The following is a 24,209-nucleotide window of genomic DNA, read 5'->3' on the forward strand; positions in this document are numbered from 1 at the left end:
TTTGCGGATGATATTGTGTTGATTGATGAGACCCAAGTGGGGATTAATACCAAATTAGAATCATGGAGATTAGCTTTGGAATCAAAAGGCTTTAAACTTAGTAGATCGAAGACAGAATATTTAGTTTGTAACTTTAGTCATGATCGGGCAGATGATGAGGTGGTGATACTTGACGATAAAGAGATTCCTCAGAGTGATTGTTTTAGGTACCTAGGTTCAATCATAAGTAAAAGAGGTGATTTAGAAGATGAGGTTTCCCAAAGAATTAAAAAGGGTGGATGAAGTGGAGAGGTGCGTCCGAGGTCTTATGTGATCGGCGTATTCCATTAAAGCTTAAAGGAAAATTTTATAGGACCATTGTTCGACCAGCTATGATGTACGGTGCAGAGTGTTGGGCTGTTAAAAAGAATAATATAGATAAACTCAATGTAGCAGAAATGAGGATGCTAATATGGATGAGTGGCAAAACTAGGATGGATAAGATAAGAAACGATCATATTAGAGTTGGTCTGGGAGTTGCTCCCATAAGTGATAAGCTTAAGAAAGTCGTTTGAGGTGGCACGACCACGTTCAACGGAGACCTATAATTGCTCATGTACGGAGAAGTGATATAATCCATATTGAAGGAACTAGAAGAGCTAAGGGTAGACCTAAGATAACCTTAGGAGAAGTGGTGAGAAAGGATATGTATAGCTTAGGCCTTGTATCTAGCATGACCTCGAACAGAACTGATTGGAGGGCAAGAATCCATGTAGCCGACCCCATTAGTTGGGACAAGGCTTATTGTTGTTGTTGTATAGTTTCTATTTTGGTGGTAGTTTCTATTTTCAGAACTTTTTATTTTAGGAGTCAGGAAGTTACTAAAGCTGTAATATTTTGTTTCCTTCTTCTAGAGGACAATTACTTGTCTCTCAAGTTGTATTAGATTCATTAGAAGCTATAAATAAAAGTGCTCTGTGATTCTAGACTCTTTAGCTAAGAATCACAGGTCTTTTCTATTGGTTCTTCATCTTTCTTCTCTTCTTCTTCTTCTCTCTTTTCTCTGTTCAAGTTCAACTACTATTTTGATTGTTTAAAGCTTGTTTTCTAACACCCTTCACTTCAAAACCTTCAGGTTGATGTGTGTAGGTCTCCTCATTCGAATCACCATGGAGGAGTGTTGTCTTAACATCTAATTGCTCAAGATGTAGATCTTCTATCGCTACTATGTTCAAAAAAATACGAATTGAAGTCTTTTTAACTACAAGAGAAAAAATTTTCTTGGTAATCAATACCTTTCTTTTGTGCAAACCCTTAAACTACAAGTCGGGCCTTGCACCTTTTTGTCCCTCCAACTTCATTCTTTATTTTGTAAACCCATTTTTTGTATAGAGCCTTTTTTCTTGCTGGTAGCTTTACCAAATCCCATATTTTATTTTGCTTCAATGAGCTCATCTCATCTTTCTTGGCTTGCTTCCACTTCACTCTGGATTTATCCTGCATAGCCTCATGAAAACATTCGGGCTCACCAACATCAGTATATATAACATAGATCAATGATGGGGAATATTTATTTGGGGGTTTGATTTTTCTCATAGATCTTCTTAGAATAGGGGTAATTGTATCCTGTTGTTGAAGATCACTTCTATTATCACCTATAGTGCTTCTAGACTCGTTATCAGAATTTTCATTTTCTCCATCTGAACTATTATCCAAATTTCTAGATTTCCTACACTTGATATCCTACCTACAATTTCTTCAAGTTCAAAAAACTCAGTTTCATCCTCCTTTTGTTGTTGCATGTCCTTATACATGCAATTCTCATTAAAAACAACGTCCGTCGCTTCTAATGATTTTATTTTTCTCAAAATTCCATAGGAGATAACCAAATTAATCCCCCACCATATCCAATAAATGAACACTTAACAAATTTTGGATTTAATTTCTTCCTATTTTCTTTTTGAGCATGAACATAGGCAATACAACCAAAAGTTCTCATAGAATAATAATTTACGCCCTTGCCCGTCCAGACCTCTTCTGGAATCCCTCCATCCAAAGCACTTGATGGACTCCGATTTATCAAGAAAATTACAGTATCAATTGCTGCCATCTAGAATTGAAGTGGTAACCAAGCTCGAATCCTCGTGCTCCTTGCACGCTCCAAGAATGTTTTGTTTATCCTTTCCACCACCCCATTTTCTTGAGGTGTCTTTGGTGCTGTTTATATTCTTCCGATTTTGTTCAAGGCACAATATTCTTTAAAGTCTTCATCTTTATATTCTGCACCATTATCAGTTTTGAAACATTTCGCTTTGTTTCCTATCTCAGATTCTACAAGTGCGGTTTCTTAAAAATTTCAAAAACTTCATATTTTTCTCTAATTGGAAAAATCCATGTTTTTCTAGTAGCATCATTAATAAATGAAACAAAATAGGATTTTCCACCAAAGGATTTTACCTTAGCTGCTCCCCATACATTTGAGTGAATAAGCTCCAATTTTTCTGATTTTCTCTCTTCCTATGTGAAAACCATCATTTTTTTGTTTCCCATTAAGGCAATCTTCACAGAACTCAAAATCAATTGCTTTAAGATTAGGTAACAATTTCATTGAGTGCAATTTCTTCATACCTATTTCATTCAAATGTCCAAGTTTGTGATGCCATAGGGTGGTATTCCCTTCTGCAAATACTGTTGAAAAATCATTATACTAGTAAACATGTATAAAGTACCATTTTCTCTTGGCCACAACTAGAGATCCATTTGTAATTTTCCATTGGCAATTTCCAAAATTTACAAAGCAACCTTCTTTGTCTAGTTTACTTGTGGAAACTATATTATTTTTTGAATCGGGGACATGGCATATTTCCTTTAATTTTAAAAATTCGACATCAGACAATTTTAATTATAAAAAAAATAAAAAAATTTCCTTCCCCGTATTCTTGCGTTCTTGTCCATATCCAACAGTAACATGCTCAAAATCACCATGTACGTAATCATGAAAGTAATTTCTATATATAGTGCAGTGAAACAAAACACCAAAATCAATAAACGAAACATTAGATTTAATATCTACAGATGCAGATAAACATAAATCATTAAATACCTCGTCATCTGTAGTTTCCATGTCTGCATCTTCTTGATCCACTTGCTTGCCTTTTTCTTCCTTCTTTTTCGCACTCCAACAGTCCTTTTTCTTATGCCCTGCCTTCTCGCAGTTCCAACACTTTCCGGTGATTTTGCCTTTTCTCTAGATTGCAATCTGCCTCTTGACTTTGACTTCCTTCCACTTGAACTTTTACCCTTTTCTTATTATCTCCCCCTTATTTCAGCTGCTAATACAGTTCCAAATGAGGCATCAGAACTCTTTCTTCACATCTCATCACTGAGTCTACAACTAACTACATCACTAAAGACTAACTTTCCTATGATTATGTTACTAATAGCCATAACCAAGTTATTCAAACTTTTAGGCAAAAAAAAAAAAAACAATAGGGCTCTAAATTCATCATCAAAAGTCACATCCATAGAGTACAATTGCCTCGAAACCATATTAAACTCATTCAAATGATCAACAACAAATCCAGAATCAGACGTGGTCATATTAAACAGTTTTTTCATGAGAAAAACTTTATTATAGGGAGAGGGTTTTTCATAAGAAAAACTTTATTATAGGTAGAGGGTTTTTCATATACTTAGCTAGTTCCTCCATCACTTCTGTTGTTGTGGTCTCTTTTGTGTTGTTGAACGCAACCTGTGACGTGAGTGACAACCGCACCGTAGCCAACGCTTTCCGATCAAGAATCTTCCATTCATCTTCCTTCATGCTATCTGACTTCTTTCCAAATAATGGGAGGTAGAGATCTTTCTGGTACAAAAGATCCTTCATCTGCATTTTCCACCACGTAAAGTTCTGCCTATTGAACTTCTTGATCTTTGTCTTTCTGTCTTCTACCATTGCTCCCACTCAATCTAAAATTTCTTTTAGATTTACTCTCGAAGTTACATTTAAGGAATGCAACTAGGACTCTATCTAATTAAGAAACATCTTGGACTCAAACTAGGGAATCCACTTTGGACTTGGATTCCCTTACAACTCAATAACTAATAAAGCAAACTGAAAAGGAGTCTTCTAGAGATTTCCTAGTCAAAGTAACTTGCAAAACTAAATAACCAACTTCCACAAGGAATCCTACTTGAAAATTGAATTCCAATTGGGATTCTTACTCTAACAATAACTCTAACCACTAATCCAATTGAAAAACAAAAAGTACATTTAGGATCCTAAAAATATTCTGGAATTTACTGGACCCTTTTGGTGTTCAAAGGGGGTGGGAAATGACCAAAGTGCCCTTCTGAAGATTCAGCCAGCTCCTTGGTGTGCCAATTGGGCCTGGTTTTTGGTCCAAGTTTTGATGGGCCCTATGCTTGCTGGGCCTGGTTACATCACTGCCTCTTCTGCTCCACATGTGCATCTATGCATTTCATGCAGCCTTTGAGATATTTATTATGGACCCATTATCCACAAAATCTGTATTGGGACAGTGAGATCATTATCGAGACCCAAATTTTTAACTTCTGAATATGCCTTTGGATATATTGAATTTCTCTCCAGTAATTAGACATATTTGGTAATGCTGCGTTCCTTAAAATCAGAGTGGAGTTGGCTGTTTTTTTTGTAATGGCCTCATAAAGATCTTGGCTAGCCCATACCTGATTCCAAAGCCACTAATTGGCCTTTTTGCAACAGTCTGATAAAAATCTTAACTAACCCTCTTGCCTTACCTAGGATTTTGGTTAATTTCTTATTTTCTTCTGTTAGTATGTATGTACAACTTGCAAGTACTGTATTTTACTATTATTACTCTGCAAGTGTTTGTTCTCCAGTTTTTAGTGACGTTTGATGAACAAATTTTGTCTTGTTTCTTCCAAATATGCAAGGGCATATTAGTGTAAATTCTTGTATGCCAAAAAAAATCATCAGCAAACAGTTTCACATCATCAGTTCTTTTGTAGACTTCTCTTTTCGCATCATGATGATAATTCGCTTTCTGATCTTAGTGATGCAATATTCTTTTGCAGATCCGATGTCGATTTCCAGGAATTTTGTTTGCAAGTACTGTTTGAGTGTGTCACCAAAGACAGGCCAGCTCTTTTACAGGTATTTTAATAGATGTGAAACATTGCATTTAGTGAAAATATAATAGGATGCAAGTAAATTAGTAGACAGAGAGCTTGGCTTATTAGGATGGCCATCTTTGTTTGTTGCATTAAAATAGCTGGAGTCTATTTTCTTTAATATTCACAGTATATGATAAAGCTGAGAACTATGCAGGTTTATGTTTCACTATACACGACACTTGGATCAATGGCTGATGAGGTGACTAATGGAAGTGATATTGTAGGTGACTCATTATTTATTTCTAGTTTGAAGGTAATTCAGTTCGCCTATGACTTTTAGTTTTCTTTGTTTCACATCAAAATCTATGGCTCTACCTGGCTTCCCATTGTGGAACCTTGAGAACCAAAAGTACTGAGATTCCATCCCAACCGAACACACAACCCCCCCCCCCCGAAAAAAAAAAAAAGAAAAAAGAAAAAAGGAACAAAAGAAATGACTTGCAACTTCTATACAATTCATTAAAGTAGTAATTATAGAAACCTTGTTCCAGGCCTCAGGCCTCAAGTTTCAGCCATCAAAAGAGGAACATTTGTTTGATTACTTTGTGTCGCAGTTATGTGTCGGCTTCCATTTCTATTTAGCTTTAGTCTCGCTAGCGGACACTTTTAGTGTGTATATATATATATATATATATTTATATTCCTTCAAATGCCTTTATTCACCTGTTTCGCTTATTCTTTTCTTAATATTTTCATAAACTGTTAGTCTACCTTTACTCCTGATACACATTTTCTATGAACATTATGGATTTAGCTTAATATAGTATATATATATATATATAGCTACTTAGAATGATGAGATTCTTCTATTCATTTATGTAAATAATAGAGGAAACCAAGGTTGTCAAAGCATCCGCCTAGGCGGCTGCTTTGTTGCCTTGCTTGGTGTCGTCTTGGTTTTCGTTGCCCTTTGTTGGGCGGATGCTTTGTTGCCTTGCTTGGTGTCGTCTTGGTTTTCGTTGCCCTTTGTTGCCTAGCATTGCCTTGTCGCCTTGACAACCATGGAGGAAACTGGAGAAAGAGAAAACAGTATAAGAAGAAAGACAGATAACGGATTCAGCCAGGGGAGGCTTCATGTTAATGAGTCAAGGCCGCCAAATCTATTCCATTTATATAGAGAAATGAGTACATAGAAGTTGATTTACCAAAGAAAAAAAGAGAGTACATAGAAGTTGGGAGTCCAAAAGGAAAACAATAGCTTAAAGTAAGGATCCAATCCCTTGATCTATTCCGTGTTTCCTCTTTTCCCTTTCAAACTTATTCTAACACTCCCCTTCAAGCTGTGAGTGTACATATTGATCATGCATGACGTTCTAGAGATGGTCAACTCCACATGCGAACATGTCTAGGAGAATAAGTCCTTATTGCAGCTTTTCCCAAATAAAATGACAATCAAATTCTGTGTGTTTTGTGTGCTTTATGGTGGACTCTTTCGTACCTACTTAACTGACTACTGGATCGATTTGGGATCCTCCTGATTGGACAATCATCAGATTTTTTAAATCATTTGCATCTCCATATATGAGCATCTTCTCCCTCTGGTACAATTCTGGTTGATTAAAAAATTCAGTTGCTAGACCGTTTGGACTTGTTTTAAACTTCTATAGCGACAGAATGGAATGTCAAACTGGTCAGAAAATTTAACTATATATAAGTGGTGATTGGACTTTTCAACCAAATTCAAGCCCCAACAAAATTTCCATGTGGTAATTTTTAGGCATGTTAGCATGTAAAATGGGTTCCTTGTGCAGGCTGGAGTTCTGGTCAATATGTGTTGACTTGTTAGATTGAAATGGTAGTTTGCTAAGAGCATGACCATACATATAGTAGTGTAGCCCTTGACTGGTAGTCCAAGCAAGGCAGCAGCTAGCCAAGATCCTCTAGAATAGAACTAGTTTTAAGTGATTTTGATCATTGTAAGATTTTAGGATGAAGGGTTTGTGAGGGCCATGGCTTTAGGACTAGGACTTACGAAGAAAAAATGAAAATAAAGGCCTGGGTTTTAATTTGAGAATGATGGGAGATTCTTAAATATATGGGTGAGCTTAGCCAATCTAGGGATGTAAGATCAAAAGGGAATTAGGGTTCAGATGGGGCTGTAATTCTGATGAATGGAGAAATGTTTTAGGGATTCTACGCCTAGAAGGAGAGAGGATTCATCTCAGTAGATGTGGATATACAGGTTAGAGAATCTGGGGAGGAAGGGTTTAGTTGTGAACTTGTAGGTTTAATGGCTGGGGGGACAAAAAGAGAGATTTAAATAGTAAGGGAAGGGAGGTCCCTGACCTGAGGAATTGCTGCCTGCCTGAGTAATCCCCTGTTGGACCTCGCTTGGCCTGCAATTGGTAGCTGCCCAACAGCTGTAGAAGGTCCCTGACCTGAAATAATGGAGATTTTAACTGATGTAGGCTCAATTGAATGAGGGTCAGTTCTTTCAGTTCTTCCAATATCTTATCAAGACCAACTTAGGGTTGAGGCTAAAATTGGGGTCAGGGCTTGATGTCTCTAGGGTTTAGCCAGTCAGCAAGAAACTTGGAGGAAAGTAGATGATGATAAGGGATATGATCCCCAATTCTAGTTGGGTTTGGATGGCTAACTTGGAAGACATGGAGTGTGTCGTTTTTTGGGTTTTGGGAAATTTGAATATTCAAAAGAAAGGAAAAAAAAAAGGAAAAGGTGAGATGGAAGGAAAACGGAATATGCTGGCTGCCACTTACATGGATGTAGGAGCCTTGTCTTGAACTGTGGAGGACATAGAATGACTTGAGTGAAGGCTGAATGCAAAGTCATAGTGAAATCCCTACTTGGCTTTGCAAGGGACCCTAATCTTATGCACCTGAGGGTTTGATAGGACCCCAGGATCATGCAATGTGGCGGATAGAGGGAGTGCTATAGGGTTAGTTGTGAGATAATAAATAGGGGGAATTGAGAGGAAAGGGGAGAAGATATATGTGTTATGTTTGGGCAGTCGTAGGCTGAGGGGCACCGTGAGGTGTTGGGAGAGACTAGCACCATTAAAACCAGTGAATCTTGTAAATTTATTCCATTTTTCTATTGAATTTCATAGTGAATAGAAGGGTTCTTATCAACTGGCATCAGAGCATTGACAATCCCAGGGAGTTGCCATGGCATTATTTGTGTTTTCCGATGATAGAGACGTGTAAGAATGGCTATTGGAGATCCTGTTGTTTTGCTGGGAACACCACATTGAGGGTGACCAACGGTTGGGAGTAGTTGTTCAATACTTGGAAGGAGATGCGTTAGATTGGGTGTACAGGAGGTGCTGGCGAAGTTGGATTGGGCAAGCTTCACAGAGGCCTTAACAATTGATTTCGGCGATGGGAGAAACAAGTCACTCATCTCGGCTTTGAATCTCGATAGTACTGTGGTTGAAACAAGTGACAGCAAAAACGAATCAAGTGTCCATGATGAGAAGCAACTTCAATTAGAATTGGGGATGCTGGTCGGAAGAAGACAGCCAGTTATTAGGAATCCTGCTCGCCGATCATGGAGAAGAGGGAGAGAGAGAGAGAGAGAGAGAGAGAGAGAGAGAGAGAGAGAGATTTGGATGTCGATGCGTATCGGAGTGAAGTTGCAGCAGCAAGAAATCGCACCATTAAATTGAAAGGCTGCGAAGGGCAAAGGCATAGAAGGAGGCCAAGTGCGATTGGCAGAGACCGGCAGGCGGCGGCTAAGACGTTTGTTTGCAAAAAATGGGAAGAAGATGCTGGAGTTTGAGGGTTTTGGGGGTTTAGTTGGTTCCCCTAAACTGGTTCGTGGGTTTGGTCCACACCCTAAGGCCCAATGGTTTTATTATTTGGGCCCAACTCAGGTACGCATAATCCCAAACTTAGGGCCCAAGCAAACCAAATTCAAAGATTGGGCTGCTAGATTCCCTAAGAAACCTCCTTGGGCCCATCCCATTTTCTTGACCCAAAGCCCAATCCATTCCATTGCACCAACGTCCAACTCACTTCTCTTAACCCATGACTTTAAGTGCTTAGGCCCAACCCGTTCAAAAGAATTCCTTTGGACCAAGTTCATTCCATTAACCCCAAGCCCATCTTATTTCATTAACCCAATATCCAACCCATATTTCTTAACCCACAATTTTAAGTGCTAATGACTAACCCATTCAAAAGAATTATCTTGGGCCCACTCCATTTTCTTGACTCAAAGCACAATATATTCTATTAAACCAATGCCCAACCCATTCCTCTTAACCCATGGTTTAGAGTATTTGGACCCAACCCATTTAAAACATTTACCATGGGCTTGGTCCATTTTGTTTACCCAAAGCCCAAGCCTTCTCATCATTCACTTGAGCCCAACTATTTCAGATGGTCCAAAGCCAAACCGAGAGACCGATTCGAATCAAAGAACCACCAAACTAGCGGTTCGACAGAGCCAACAAGGTAAACAATACTATTGTCTTCAACCTTACAGAATCGAGACGGTGGACGAGGAGGCGAGATTGAGGCGGCTGCAGTTGAGCTAGGTGGTGTTCTTGTTGCCAATGCCAAAAGCAAAGCGACGATCCTCAAGCAGCTACTTTGAGGCTCAAGGAGCTGACGGAAGGGCCAACGACGAAGATTGTGAACCCAACGCTTAAGGAAATCATCAACTCTACTCTTGCTCTCGAGTTAATTGCTTCTCATCCTGCACCTAGGAATCTGTTGAACGATGAAGACCAAAAGTTTTTTACTTGCCTCAGTTTGTTAGTAGTTGGCAGTGTTGCAGTGGTGAAATCAGGGCTCACAATTCTCTTTATTTTCAATCCACAACATCAATTTGATGATCCGTGCCTCCTTCCAAGTGTACTGGACCCTTGTGCAACTTTGGAACTTGGGAGTGAATTTTTCTCTACTTCTCTGGTTGCACAATATGCAGGGGAGTGCGTAGAATGGCCTGTCTTTGATCGCTTCCTTTGCACATCTGAAGAAAATGGCAGCTATCTAGCGAAAGCCCTTCATAAATATAGAGCATGTTTTGTGATTTGTAAGGGACCCGCAGTTCTTGGTTTTTGGCTGAACCCAGCTCCTATGGCTATTCATGGTGTGTTCTTTCCATCAACTGAGGCTTCCGCATTTTTTCTCTATAGGGACTGTTTCGAATTATTTGGATGTGGGAACTGTGGATTGCCAAGGAGGGCTCTTCAAGACGCTGAACTAGCATGGTTATGTGTGGCAAGCATGTGAAGATCACGTTTCAAATTTTTCCTCACCTTGAGGACAAGGTGAATTTCAAGGGGTCAGTAGTGATAGGACCTTAGGATCATGCCATGTGGCAGATAGAGGGAGTGCCAGGGTTAGTTGTGAGATAATAAATAGGGGGAATTGAGAGGAAAGGGGAGAGGATATATGTGTTATGTTTAGGTAGCCATAGGCTGAGGAGCACCGTGAGGTGTTGGGGGTGACTAGCACCATTAAAACTAGTGAATCTTGTAAATTTCTTCCATTTTGCTGTTGAATTCATAGTGAATCGAAGGGTTCTTTCAAGGTTCCTTATTAATATGCTAAGAATGCTAAGAACATTGTTCTCCGGGTTTTTTTTTTTTTTTTTTTGGTGTGTTGGGGGGGGGTGAGAACTGAGGGCACTATTCTCCATGGAACAGCGAAGCAAACACGACCCTGATCTTAAAAGCTTAATTTTATTAATCTGAATCTAAGAACTATTACATTCATAGGGGCTTATTTATAGCATTACAATTACGTTCTTATTTGTGTTCCAATAGAATGGTGAGGTGAGTTGAAATATAACTCTAATAAAAAGTACTAGCCTAGTTAGCAGAAAATTGGGTTGAAATATAACTCTAAGATAACTTTAAGAGAGGAGAAAGGATATGCATCGGTTAGGCCTTGTATCTAGTATGGCCCAAATATAGTTGAATGGAAGGCAAGAATCCACGTAGTTGACCACATTAGTTGGGAGAAGGCTTCTTGTTGTTGTAATAACAAGTACAGGCCTATTAAACACTATTTAATATCAAGTCCTTGAGAAGGGCTAATTAATTATTATCCAAAAAAAAAAGGGTAATTAATTAATGTTTATCAAGTCCTTGATAAGGTCTATTTAATTAATAGGTGTCACTCTAGATAGACCTAACTTAATGTAACCAAATAAATAACCTATTTTCGTACTTGGTGTTAGGTATAATTGAGGTTTCTTAATCGGATAGGATTCCCCTTTAAATCCCCTATTTTAATTATATTTTATTATCTTGTATTTTCTATATTGGTTTCTTATTTGGTGTTAGATTAGTTTCCTAGAAAGTCTAAGATTAGTTAATTTACTTTTTATTTATTTATTATTATTGCTTTTCCTACTCGAAGTGGGATTTACTCAGATTGTAACTATAAATACCCCATTGGGGCCTATAAATGAAATAATACCATCTGAGCAATAATTTCTTCAAATTCCAACATGGTATCTAATCCTCCTTGAGATTGTTGTTTTAAGAGTCATTTAAGTTTCTAGTTTGAAGAATTGGACCCTAGTTCAATGAAGAAGGTGAACTAGGGCTCCCATAAACCTTTCAGATTTTATTCTTTTTTCCTAGATTTGTTCTATTGTGCTTCCGTTCGTTTGGGTTAGATCCAACCATTTTTCTTCTTGTTTCAATGCCTTTCTTGAGATCTGCGCAGAACTTGATCTCTATTACCATTTGGAGACTTGCCCTTATCTTGGCAAATTTCCCTTTGGAAACCTAACATTACTACAAATCTGAAGTTTCCTAACATTGCTGCAGATCTGAAGTTTTACTTTTTTATTGCTGTGTAGAATCTGATATATGTTGGCCTTGGAGATTTGCCCTTTACCTTTTCTTCCACTTTGGAGATCTAACTTTGTTGTAGATTTGGTGTTTAACTTGTGCAGAACCTAATCTTTATTACCTTTGGAGATTGTCCCTTACCTTGGCAAAATTTTCCTTTAAAGATCTAACATTGCTGTAGATCTAAAGTTTCATTTTTCCTATGGTACCATAGCAATTGTTACTCTCAAAAATATATTTCTGCTTAGATTTGCGCAGAAATTGGTTTTATCGATATTTGAAAATTGTACCTTTTTCATTGGACATTCTTCCTTGGAGAACTAAAGTTGCATCAGAGATGAGGACGAAGCAAGTGAAAATTGTCGGACATTTTATCAAAGAAAAATTGAAAAGCGGTTATTAATTAGTGGTACGAAAATCAAGTTGCAAATATTTAACTGGACAGATGTTTCATCCTATTTTGACCAAAGTTGAGCATGTGTGATATCCATGCCTCAACTTGAGGGGGAGTGTTGGAAGTATGACTGAGGTTTTTTAATTGGAATAGGGAACCTTTAAATCCCCTCTTTTAATTATTTTATTATCTATTTTTTCTATATTGGTTTCCTATTTGGTATTAGATTAGTTTCCTAATAAGTCTAAGATTAGTTTATGTACTTGCTTTTTGTATTTCTTTTTCTACTCAAAAGTGTGGATTTACTCAAATTGTAACTATAAATTCCCCATTGGAGGCTATGCATGAAATAATACTGTCTGAGCAATAATTTCTTTAAATTCCAACACTGACCTAGACACTAAACTAATGGGCTCTTAGGATGGGCCCATGACCACATAAACATATGAAACAAAGGGCCAACACCCATATCTATCAACCCTAGATTGATTTTAAACGAGAATAGACCAAGTTGCTGAACCTGCATCATTAACTCCAAAGGTGCAAACTCTCCAAGAGATTTCCCAAAATTAGCTCCAAACAGAAATCATACTCTTAAAATACATAAATGGGGGATAAATAATAGCTCAAATCAGCATGCAATAGGTGCCATTTTGGGACTAAAAGATCAGAAAGTAACAAAGTACATGGGCTGCACTGAGTCCCAAGCCAAAAAGAAAACAACTCCTGCCTACTTCCTGACTACGGGCCTTCCTTTTTAAAGGATGTGTAAAGCAATTGATTAACTATCTATTACAACTCAAATTGAAATACTACTACTCCCATGTGTGGAATGCTAAGAAACATCCTATCTAAAAAAAACAAGAATACTAAAATTACTATCATATACTCGTTAACTTGAATTAGACTAGGATTCATCTGAAGCAAATTGAACCAGATACTAACTATTTTCATCCTCAGGGTTTGGACGCCCAGTTTTGGACCCCTAGATGAGGTCCAATACCGCTTAAACCTGTTGGATTAAAGGCCATAGCCTTTACATGTCCATCTTAGGTTTCTGTTTTGGGAAAGAAGGCTTCCATGCTGCAAAATCTGCATCATGTAGTGCACATGCTAGATGGATGTCTCAACATCCAACATCCATTTAGGGATTCTGTTAAATGTATGCTTAGTTCTTAGCTCAAGAATTCATTTTCAAAGCCCAACTTGATAGTTTAAAATACCAAGTTGAACTGACATCTCACTGAGTAGCTCCACTTTTCTTTTCTTTTCTCCCTTTGTTGGGGTTGGGGGGGGGGGGGGGGGGGACCAGATCGTTCATGTTAGTTAGTACATGGCCTATTTTAGGTAATTTAAGCACTACTAATTTTGCAATAACAAAGTCCAAGGAGTTTCACTACAGACCATAGGTCAGTAGGGTATGAGGTTTGACATGCTAAATAGTAAATACCCTAACTACTCATATGGTAATATAAAGCAATGAAATCATATAATTGATGTAAAACAACTCAATTAAGCAATAGAAATGTTATTTAAAAATAAAAATAAAAAGAGCCACTAACAACAACATTGACTTAGACCTCATCAACTACTACTTCATTCTCACAACCTTGGTTCAGAATCTTGGCTTCGTGGCTGGTTTCGACCAGCCAGAAGCCAAAATCTTGGGAAACCTGGCTGAAACTAGGGAATCTTCCCGTCTTGTCTTGATAGGTTTTGGCACCAAATAGTTTTTTTTTTTTTTTATTTTTTATTATTATTATTTTTTTTATTACAGGTTTTTTGTGTAAAGGCGATATTTAAAGGGTTTTAGACATAATACATGAGCTTTAATAAAAATAAATAATTAAATAAATGTTGAGAAGATAGAATTCATAATACTATTGTTCTAATTTAGAGACATAAGTATATAACAAATACAAAGAGTTTTAATGCACTTTAAATATTTGAGTTCTAAACTTCTAATGTACTTCAAATATTTAATACGTCCAAGATCCCATGACAAACTAAATGGTGTAAACCATAAACTAATGATTGCCAAAATCTCCTCTTCGCAGCACCAACCTTAATTCCATGAAGAGTTCATTGGTGGATCCATCCCATGAGCCACATGCCATCATATTTGTCAAAGCCTCTCCTCTAAATGTGCAACATACACATCCCAAAATTAGATTTTGAGGAAGAATATACATTCCTTTCTTTTTTGGGCCTTCAAACTACCTTCCAATAGCATATAGGAGCTTGAGTATTGAAGAAATGATGAAGTTTCAACCAAAGTCCAAGTAGATGAGTTGAGATGGGGAAAAGGGGTTGTAACCAAGACGAGATCTCATCAAAACCAGTGACTTGTAGTAACTTAAAAGATAGTTTTGAGTTGGTTTATCTCTGTTAAGATTTTGACAAACGCAAACTGAGACATGGTCTTTTCTTTTCTCCTTGAAGTTCCATCTCGGTTCAGCCAGAATGAGATTTCAGTGATATTTCGTAATTTCGGTTGGCTTCAGCCAAAATTTGGACCATGCTCACAACCTTGCTTTCCCACTTATACTTTTCAATACATATTGGTTCCTTTGTCAACTTGTCTGTCTTGGGAAAATTACATAGGATTCTACTTGTACTTGCTGTAGATTATGCAAAAATCAATAATTGTTATAGCTTTGTGCAATCTGGCAAGTTTTCTGTCAAAAAATAGCTCTAGAGCACATTTCACCATTCCAGGGACTCTTTCATCAGAAGCGTAGAAATCACTTGAGACAAAATTACTTTATAGCTCAGTTCGAGTTGAGTCTTGAATGAGCTGGTGAAATCGCCCTAACTGTATATGATCTTGTCTTGGAGTTTAAAAGAGACAAGATATTACTATACATATCTGATTGACCTGTTGGCCTCAAGACAAACAGAATAAAAGAGAATGGAAAGACCATCTTAGAGAACCCCAGTTTTTATGATGATCTGTATGAGCTTCATTGCTGCTTCTCCCTCCTCTAACCACCAAAAAGAAAAAGGAAAAAAAAAAGTCCCACCTAAAGTAGCTTTCCCTCCCCCTTATTAAATTTACCTGACCTAAGTAGATGCATACAAGGCTTGAAATCTCATTTCGTCTCAGTGTTTGGGTCCCACTGAAACTTTCACTGAAATCTAGTGCAAAATTCCGAGATTTCGGTGGTCCAATTCGGTGGGTTTTAAGCATATTTAGGGGTCTAATTGTTCTTTGGCAGCCTACAATGGGCTATGAACATATTTAATGGTTATTTTGGTCAAACCCCCCCCCCAAAAAAAAAAAAAAGAAAAAGAAAAGAAACTCAATGGTCTTTTAGATTCACTTATGCTTCCTAGTATGTAGCAAGGTCCGACAGGTCGACCAGTGTCGCCGTGTCGGTGCCTGTCGACATGTCGAGCGATTTTTTCGTCCGAAATTCCCTTGCATACAAGGATACAACACCAGCTTGACAAAACCCTAAATCAAAAGCTTCTTGAGGTCTGGACAACGAGAGATTGGGAGCGCAAGATCAAGGTATTCTCAAAATTGTTCACCAAACTCAAGAAGATGAACCTTCTCTATAACGATTTCAAGGCACTCTGCATTGGAGGCTTGGAGCCTGAGTCAGCCAAGAGGTGGTGGCGCTGCAACGAATCGATGGACCTGGTGCAGTGGTGCCGTATCCTCTGCTAGTCACCGGAGATTTCCACAACCAACCATTTGGCAACGAAACCTTCAATTTCGGATTCTTGAATGTCTTCGACAGTTCGACTATTCAACCACGCACAGTGTAAAACCAGCCAAAACCTGATTCTCCAAAACGCCACAAGTTAGGAACGGAAAACCCATTTTACCAGGGAAAAAGAAAAAAAGAAAAAAAAAAGTAGAGAGAGAGAAGAAGAAGAAGAAAAACACAAACAGCACAAGATCTACCAAGTCTAAAGTCTTCTACTCTTGTTGGCTCTGCGAGCAGCTGTTGTTGCGTGTTGGAGAGGAACAAGTACACCTCAATAAATAGGACCCTCTATCTCTCTCTCTACCCAGTTCCTCTTGGGACTCTATTAGCCAAAAAAACAAACCTCAGGAGGAATCATAAGCTCTGCTTCATTCTTCATTTCTTCAGGTTTGTTTCTATTTCTCCGTATGGATCCATTTGCATCTCTTTTACTTTTCCATTCAGATCCCTTTCTAATCCATGTCTCTGTCCATCTAGGTTCGTCAGAGAAATCGAACCGATATGTCGACCGTCGGCGATATATCGTCGACTTTATGTCTATTTCGTATTCCCAGCGACACGACGATATATCGCTGTGTGTCGGTGATATATCGCCGACACAATGTTCATTGGTATGTAGTCAAACCTTAATGCATTTTCGCACATATATACATTCTCAAAAGTATAAATGTACGGACTTGATAAGCAATTTCAAGTGGGTTTCTCTCTTCTTTTTGGGGTAATAATTTCAAGTGGTAATGAAGTAAACCATTGAACCACACACTAAAATACGCACATTATGTACATGTCAAACTATTAGATTTCATATACAACTTAAATTTGGGCATTTGGAGGTCTACATCAGATTTGACTCTAAATTGGTAGTGGATATTATCAATGGGACTTTCCAAGGGGCAAGGGCCTTGAAAGTGTCAAGCTATAAAACGGAGAATTTTGTAAAAGGCTTCTTTGTTAGGAAAGGCGGAGTTGGCATGTGTGGAGGGAACAAAACCAGCCTGTAGATTACATGACAGGGGTTCAGCTCAGACAGCAACAAGTGTGGTGCGATCCTAATCAAATCCCTAGAGAGCTACATGATCTGATGCAAAGGGATGCGGCAGCACATGTTTATTATGGATTTATTACAGTTTGTAATTGGGCTTGTTTTCCTATTTGGGATTCAGGTTAGGAGGGAATGCCCTCCTTGTCTGGATTCTCCTTACCCCCTCTCTAAAGGAATTCTAGGAGGGTGCCTTCTTCATAAGTTTCTCTTTTGATATAAATCTTACTTATCAAATTTATATACACACACACATCATTAGGCATTACATCATTACATGACTACTTCTCTAGGAAATAGACAATCTTTAGCCACCTATACTGATAGAAATTACTATGGCAGCCCGGATCAACCCTGCTATGATTCGGTCAGAGTTGAAGTCATGTTCTTTGATTGTAAGACTTGAATCACACATCATAGTCTCTTAAGTAGAGACAAGCATAATCTGCCACAACTGACGTGTATGTTGCAGCATCAACATATTGGAGCTACCTATTGTAGGATATGGATCACCAAATTGTGTGTCAAATTCCCCAACTTGGACAGCTTCCTGTTGGGACTTAAGAGAGTTTTTAAAATCTTGATTTCGACCAAAATTCTCGCACTTAGTCTTAAAAGGCTTAAGTTCTATACTTAAGCCCATATTTCGCCGAAATTTGCATAGGTCAAAATTTCGAAATTTCAACCTAAATCTGATCCAATTTCATTTCAATGTGCGTTTCCTTTTGGCAAGACAAAAACTCTTGAAATTCTGGAACGTCCCTGAGTTTCTGTTTTTTTCCATGGATGCATACATGATGCAATGTAAGCATTTATGCATGTGTTTAGTGAATAATTTAATTCTACTTCAGTTTTCCTCTTTAATTTGGGGAATGCTGAGGAATGATATATTGATTTGAAAACCTCATGACTTAAGAGGCTTTAAGTTAACTTGAATGGACTGAGGTTTGGATCAAGAAAAAGCCAGCACCAACACATCCCTCCTCCTGTTGTTACGATACAACCCTGATTTCCTCATAACTCGTAAATGAACTTCCAGGGTTTAAAGCATGGGACAGGTCTGGATTATGGTAACGTAATTTGTTGGTTCTTCCCCTCCGCCCACCCCTTAAATCTCTGCCCTTTGTTTAAATGGGTTGATTACTATAATACTTAGATAGGATTAAGTCTGGTATCAGCAAAACCATCCTTGTTGCAGTCCTTGCTTTTTTGGCTTCGTTGAATACCCTACAGGAAAATTCAGGCTTCACTCAAGCATATACCCACTTTTCCTCCTTCATTTAGGCAGTTATTCCCAATATATGTGGATGATATCTTGATTCTGTGCTTGGTAAACCATAAGGACACAGATTGTTCATAATATATTTTTCCTGCAGCTTGCACTGTCATATGGCGAGGCTCTCACGAGTGGAAGATTGAGCAACTCAAGAGGAAGCATTCTTCAATCTATCTTCCTTGGATCTATCAGGAAGCGTGTGGAAGATATTCTAAATTATTCTGAAAGATTTAGAGATGATCTTTATGATTATTTGAGTTCAGGTAAGTGGCCACACCAGCAGGATGAAGGAAAGATCAATACCATGCTGCTTTCGTGGTACCTTAACTGGTTTGATGTGCCTCCTCATCTTGTTGTCAAGTCTTCTGTGGAGAAAATCAAGCCCAGGATCGAGACAGCATCTTCAGTTCCCATGCTTCGGATACTCTTTCCTCAAACTCACATAAATGCAATTATAGAGATTGATAACTTATGGTTCGCAAAGGTAAATTGCTAGAAGTTTTGCCTTCATATGGGCGGTATGAGATAATGGATAGAAAGCAAGGAGTGTTCACCTCTAATTTTCCCTCCCTATCAAATATTTATTTTTCCTTAGTCATACATGTGTAATCTATAGTGAGGTTTGACCTCCCAGTCCCGGGCGCCAATTTTTTTTGTAGTTTTTCATTCTGGTGCCTCGGTGGGGGGGGTCTTAATTTATGGTCTTCATGTGATCTAAAATGTAGGGGAAGAGACTTTCTGGCATTTTTTTTTTATAGGTAATGTAATAAAACTGGTGTTTACAACTGAGTTGTTCTCCAATAAAAATGATTAATTCTGGATTACGTAGATTTCTTAATTTGTTTTACTGGACATGGTCGGATCATAACATTATTACCTTCATTATTTGTTAAGATGTTGATGGGAGGTGCTATTCTCTATTCATCAGTTTTCTTTTGACAGTTTTTCATTACAACTAAAAAAATAAATTTATTTTATTTTTAGTATTGGTATAACTAAAATAAAATATTGCCATCAGGTTTCATTTTCCTACATAACGTCTTAGTCTGAACAGGTTATGAACTCATATCCCATGGTAGAGCTAAGCCTCCAAAAATATAGCCTCTTAGACGCCCAATCCATATTAGAGAGTTCTCTCAAACATGGTTAACTATGAGGTTACTATAATGTAGTACAGTGTTTATATAATATAAAAAGTATATCTAAAACCAAGCTGTAATGTTTTGTATTTAATATTACAAAATCATTATCAAACTTTCTTAGGTCAGAGGCAAAGTCCTTCATATATAATGGAGGCATGTTCTCAAATTGGATGCGTAGGACTTGGTACCGAGTGCCTCTGAGCAAAGTGGTTGAGACTCTCCCCCTGCCCCCGACCACACTGTGGGAACGAACGCCCTAAACTCACTCACCAAGTATGGCAAACCCGCCTATCAGCGGTTTAGTCAACAAATGGATGCAGGCTCATGCATGAACATTTAGCAATGTTCATAGGGCTTGTTGGGTTACATGAATGTGATATTTACACCCATTTGGTTGTAAAAATTTTTAAATTCATGAAATCTAGAAATTCATCTTTTTACACTAAAAACGTTAATCTATAGATTTATGGGCATGGGGGAAATCCAGAGATTTCACTCAAACTATAAAAGTACTAAATATTTGCGCATTCACAAAAATCATGTTGACTAAACAAATTTTCAGGATGAATCCACAGATTCAGATTAACCAAACAGTTAATTTTATGAATTATGACTCCACAAATTTGAAATCTCTAGAAATTCGAAATCTTCAGACTCATGTAACTAAAAAGACCTTTGGCCTATAATCAACGACCAATCACATTTTTCAACAAGAAGCTTACCATATGATGGCACTGGTGGGGGGGGGGGTCCAATACTTGCTACCACGGTACGGTAAGACTTTGATATAAAAATGATGTATACTATATAAAAGGTATGTTTATAGTATCAGATATGAATATACGATACAGTTGTGATATAAAAAACATTCTGTATGAACTTTTTCTGTATGATATGTATGTAATATTAGACAATATGATACAATTGGTGTCCAAATGACATACACAAACTAATTATAAAAAAAACATAAAATGACTACCCGCTAGTGGTTCCTTTATAGTGTGATTTTGGCAAAACATCAATATCAAATCAACGCCAACATATTACAAATCTTTACCGAATTATCCCTTTTGAACCCATCACAACTGTACAGTTATACACAGGTGCTTTTCCTGCTGAATTGACACCCTTAGCCTATTGACTTTACCCTCTTATTTTACCAAAAAAACTAAGAAAAGACGCATTGTACTAAGAGCTTAACTGAAGTGCTATATGCAATCTTTTCTTTACAAAACCCTAAGACAAAACCCGGACCACCGCCCCCCCCCCCCCCCCCAAAAAAAAAAAAAGTCAGGTGATCAACCACAGCCCCAAGCGCCCACCACAAAAGTGACTTCAGCAGCCACAATTAAAAGAGACTCGTTACAATATTTCTGTGTCGACATCTTCCGACCCAATCTCTCAAACCAAGGTTTTGCTAGGGAGAGACCATTTCATGCACTTGGGAGGCTAATATAAGAGCAGCAATTCGCCAAAGAACATTCTTTTTCGTCATGCTTGACAAAGAGAGCATCAAGCGAAGCGAAACATAAGATTGCCAAACATTATTTTCTATCATTTATACAAGATGTCCTCAATTTAACTAAAACAATCTCTTCAAATGCACAAGCATGAAAACCATATCGCACGAGAGGTATTGATAAGTACATCACTACCGCTCGTTTGAAAGACTTCTCCAATCTGAACATTGTTGGAAGGAAAACAGAGTCCCTAAGCTTCTTGAGTTCGTAATGGTTAAAACCTAGATAGGCTGACAAGAGGCATGAGAATATACCAGAAATAAATCAATGACAAAGATCCATCCTCTCTCATCATAAGGTATATAGGTATAACTCGTGTAACAAGCCTAGGTTCAAAAAGGTAGAACTCAAGTTACACCCTAGGTTCTCAAACATGTACCAAGCCGCGGCTCTGTTTGAAAGAACAGAAAAGGAAATTACACCATATAAGCTCCTTATTAAAGAATGCCACCACCCTTCATTGCTTCTTCTGTGACTGCAAAACACATATAACAGAGAAGCACATAAGGACTTAGTATTTTACCAACTGTGTGGAAAACTGCAGCAACATATCATAATTACCATATCTTCCAAATTTCTCATCGCTTGTTGCAGTTCCTGCCTTTTCCGTGCAGCTGCAAACATACATACGAATCAATTACAATCACTGACGCTTTGCAATCAAGAGGAAAATTTTATCCATGATAATCCAAGCCACTTGAAACCAGAAACATACCAATATTTGTTATATCTTCCACCCTTTTAGAAGTCCTGACAGCAAACCTTTGGAATGCAGGACTGAGAAACAACAAAGGAATCACAGAATTAATAATGCAGGTCATTATTGTAAGTCATAATCCACAACAAATTTGGTAACACCTCAACACAATTTTAAACCAGAGGAAGGTCTACCCAAATTCACCCAGAGACCAATCCATGACAAGGCCTTAAAACATGTAATATGCTTCATTCAAGAAAAGGCTTGGACTGAGTAAAAATCCCTATAAGTAGCAGATCCAATGAATATTTTTACAATTCTAGTGCATCATTATCCAGGAATTAACCGCATCAAATCTTGAAAAAAAGGGAGAATGGCGCCACAAAATTCAAAGCTGAATTGTGCTATCCAAAACCCTGAATTGGAGATACATCATTGTTAATTCAAAGTACAAAAATGTGTAGTTCCCCAACGTCCAAATGCAATATTGTCATCACACTGGATAGCGAGAGGAACATTTATCTGGCTTCACTGACAATGCCACTAGAATATGAACAAATCAAGCAGCCTATCAAGTATACCACAAGGTGAAGCATCAGCATACATTTACTGATTGAATATAGGGTGCTGAATCGAAGAAAAATAAAATAAAAATCATCAAAGCAAAGGTTTTCCAGCAGAATAACTCAGTCCCTTAGATGTTCATTACATTTGCGATCATTTTCGCAAATCATTACAGGTCTGTATACTCATCATCGTTGTGATCTGCCAGAAAACCCATACTGGTTATCAATTTAAGTAGTAAATTCTTGCACATATTATGACAACAAGGGGGAAAAAGAAATGTCATTGCTCTAGTGTTCCCCAAAGCGAACGTAGGAGCTCAGAGGAGACATATAATAGAACAATACCTTAATATTGCTTCAAGGGAACGAGTACATTGGGAATTAAAAGAGACCCCAATGACCAGATAATGAAGCACAAAAATTACAGCATGAGAAAAATACATAATCTTCCAAACCTTCCTGAAATGCGGAGACAAATTTTCACGCCAGGGAAAAGTAGAAATTGTAAGGTTAAGCCATCGTCGCTACGAGAGAGCGAGTCGATCAGAAATTAAATGAATCCTTGGACTAAATCAACAAGCCGTAGAAATCCACCAAGGAAAGAACGATGCTTAAAAGCAAGGAGCACCAAAGAAGACAGGTTAGCACCTGTTAGCGAGAGTATTGACGACTAGCTCATTGACGACATAGGAAATAACTCTGCCCATGAAATTCCCTCCTGCCATGATCGAGTCTCCGTCTCCCCTGCAGAAACTGATGAAAACGAAAGGAATAATCAAAATCCAAACCCAATTCAATGGAGAAGATGAATCCACCAGTGACACATAGATAACACATAGATGTCAATGATTAGAAGAAATTCTTTGAACAGAAACAGGAAATTGCTACCTGCGAAGAGAAAACAAAACAACGAGAAAACCTAACGCCCTATGAGAAATCTCAAGAACGCCAACAGAAGTGATTTATAGCCAAAATCCACGATATCCAACGGTTTATATGAATCTTCTGGTACGAACGGATGAGATCTTCTGGTACGAAAGGATTGGTTAGGTTGTGATTGGAAATTTTGTCAAAAGATTGCTGAATGAATGAATATATGGCCATTACCTTTTTTAAGGGGATTAGGGTTATAAGAAGGGAATCCAGATCCTCACCCCGTAGGGGTAGCACAGAGTGCTCCTCCCCGATGGGTTCCCAATCACACAAAACAGTGGGGCCCATGGATGAAATTTTAAAATTTTTTTTTTTTTTTTTCAAAAAGTATTTTTCACCGTGAGCCCCACTGTTTGTGTGGTCAGGAACCCGTCGAGGGAGCTGATCCGGACTCATAAGAAAGTCCGTGAAATTTTTCATGGTTTTTTTATTTTTATTTTTATATATTTTTTTAATTAATTAATAGAAAGCAACTTTATAAAGGCTTAAGCAAAACAGTTGGTGCGTACATGTATATGGCAGTTTGTATTTGTCAAATTAACTATTAAAGAAAATGTTTTATGAAAGGTTGGGGATTTAAACATAATAAGATTGAGCCTTAATACAATTTTTAAGATCAATCAACAGAGGTATAATGTTTAAGGGCCACTTGAAATTCTTCATTTTAGGGTATAGGTTTGACAGTTCCTCTTCATTGCACCAGATTTCCTGTGGTTGAATTTGTTGTTGATCTGCAAATCTAATGCCTTCGATGATTCCATGAATTATAGCATGTGCCCTTGTTCCCTTATTGATAATACCTTTATTTAGGTATTGTATTTTCCCATCCCATAAGACCTCAACGCTCCAAAGCTGCTATGTCTAGCCTTGGTTGGTGAAGCCCTACACATAATAATGTAGGTAAGTGGATCTCTTTTAAAGTTTCACATATGCATATATTGATGTTTTCACAAGACACCTTCGGATTTAGGTCATTATCATTAGACTCTAGAGATCT

At 37.8% G+C, this 24,209-nt stretch overlaps 1 protein-coding gene, 1 long non-coding RNA gene and 2 other non-coding genes across 4 annotated transcripts in view; 1 reads left to right on the plus strand and 3 right to left on the minus strand.

Moving 5' to 3' along the window:
* Window positions 1-19,012, plus strand: part of EMB2771 (E3 ubiquitin ligase) — a 119,354-nt gene extending 100,342 nt beyond the window's left edge. The window contains exons 35-37 of the mRNA XM_089168936.1: window positions 5,059-5,137; window positions 5,312-5,410; window positions 18,455-19,012. Of these exons, the coding sequence (XP_089025062.1) occupies window positions 5,059-5,137; window positions 5,312-5,410; window positions 18,455-18,850 (574 nt within the window). The 3' untranslated portion in view covers window positions 18,851-19,012. The remainder of the gene's footprint in view (window positions 1-5,058; window positions 5,138-5,311; window positions 5,411-18,454) is intronic.
* Window positions 19,013-20,807: 1,795 nt separating this feature from the next.
* LOC149028164 (uncharacterized) lies at window positions 20,808-23,229 on the minus strand. The gene is made up of 5 exons (XR_016172071.1): window positions 23,168-23,229; window positions 22,928-23,032; window positions 21,732-21,793; window positions 21,578-21,630; window positions 20,808-21,491 (listed from the first exon to the last, which is right to left on the minus strand). It is a non-coding gene; the product is annotated as an uncharacterized LOC149028164 (long non-coding RNA).
* Window positions 22,170-22,309, minus strand: LOC149028165 (small nucleolar RNA snoR136). The gene has a single exon (XR_016171371.1). It is a non-coding gene; the product is annotated as a small nucleolar RNA snoR136 (small nucleolar RNA).
* LOC149028166 (small nucleolar RNA SNORD25) lies at window positions 22,394-22,476 on the minus strand. Its single transcript, XR_016171380.1, has one exon. It is a non-coding gene; the product is annotated as a small nucleolar RNA SNORD25 (small nucleolar RNA).
* Window positions 23,230-24,209: the final 980 nt, after the last annotated feature.

The sequence above is a fragment of the Hakea prostrata genome, chromosome 1, assembly GCF_041222555.1.
Source record: "Hakea prostrata isolate BN-2017 chromosome 1, UWA_Hpros_2, whole genome shotgun sequence".
Taxonomy (NCBI): Eukaryota; Viridiplantae; Streptophyta; class Magnoliopsida; order Proteales; family Proteaceae; genus Hakea; species Hakea prostrata.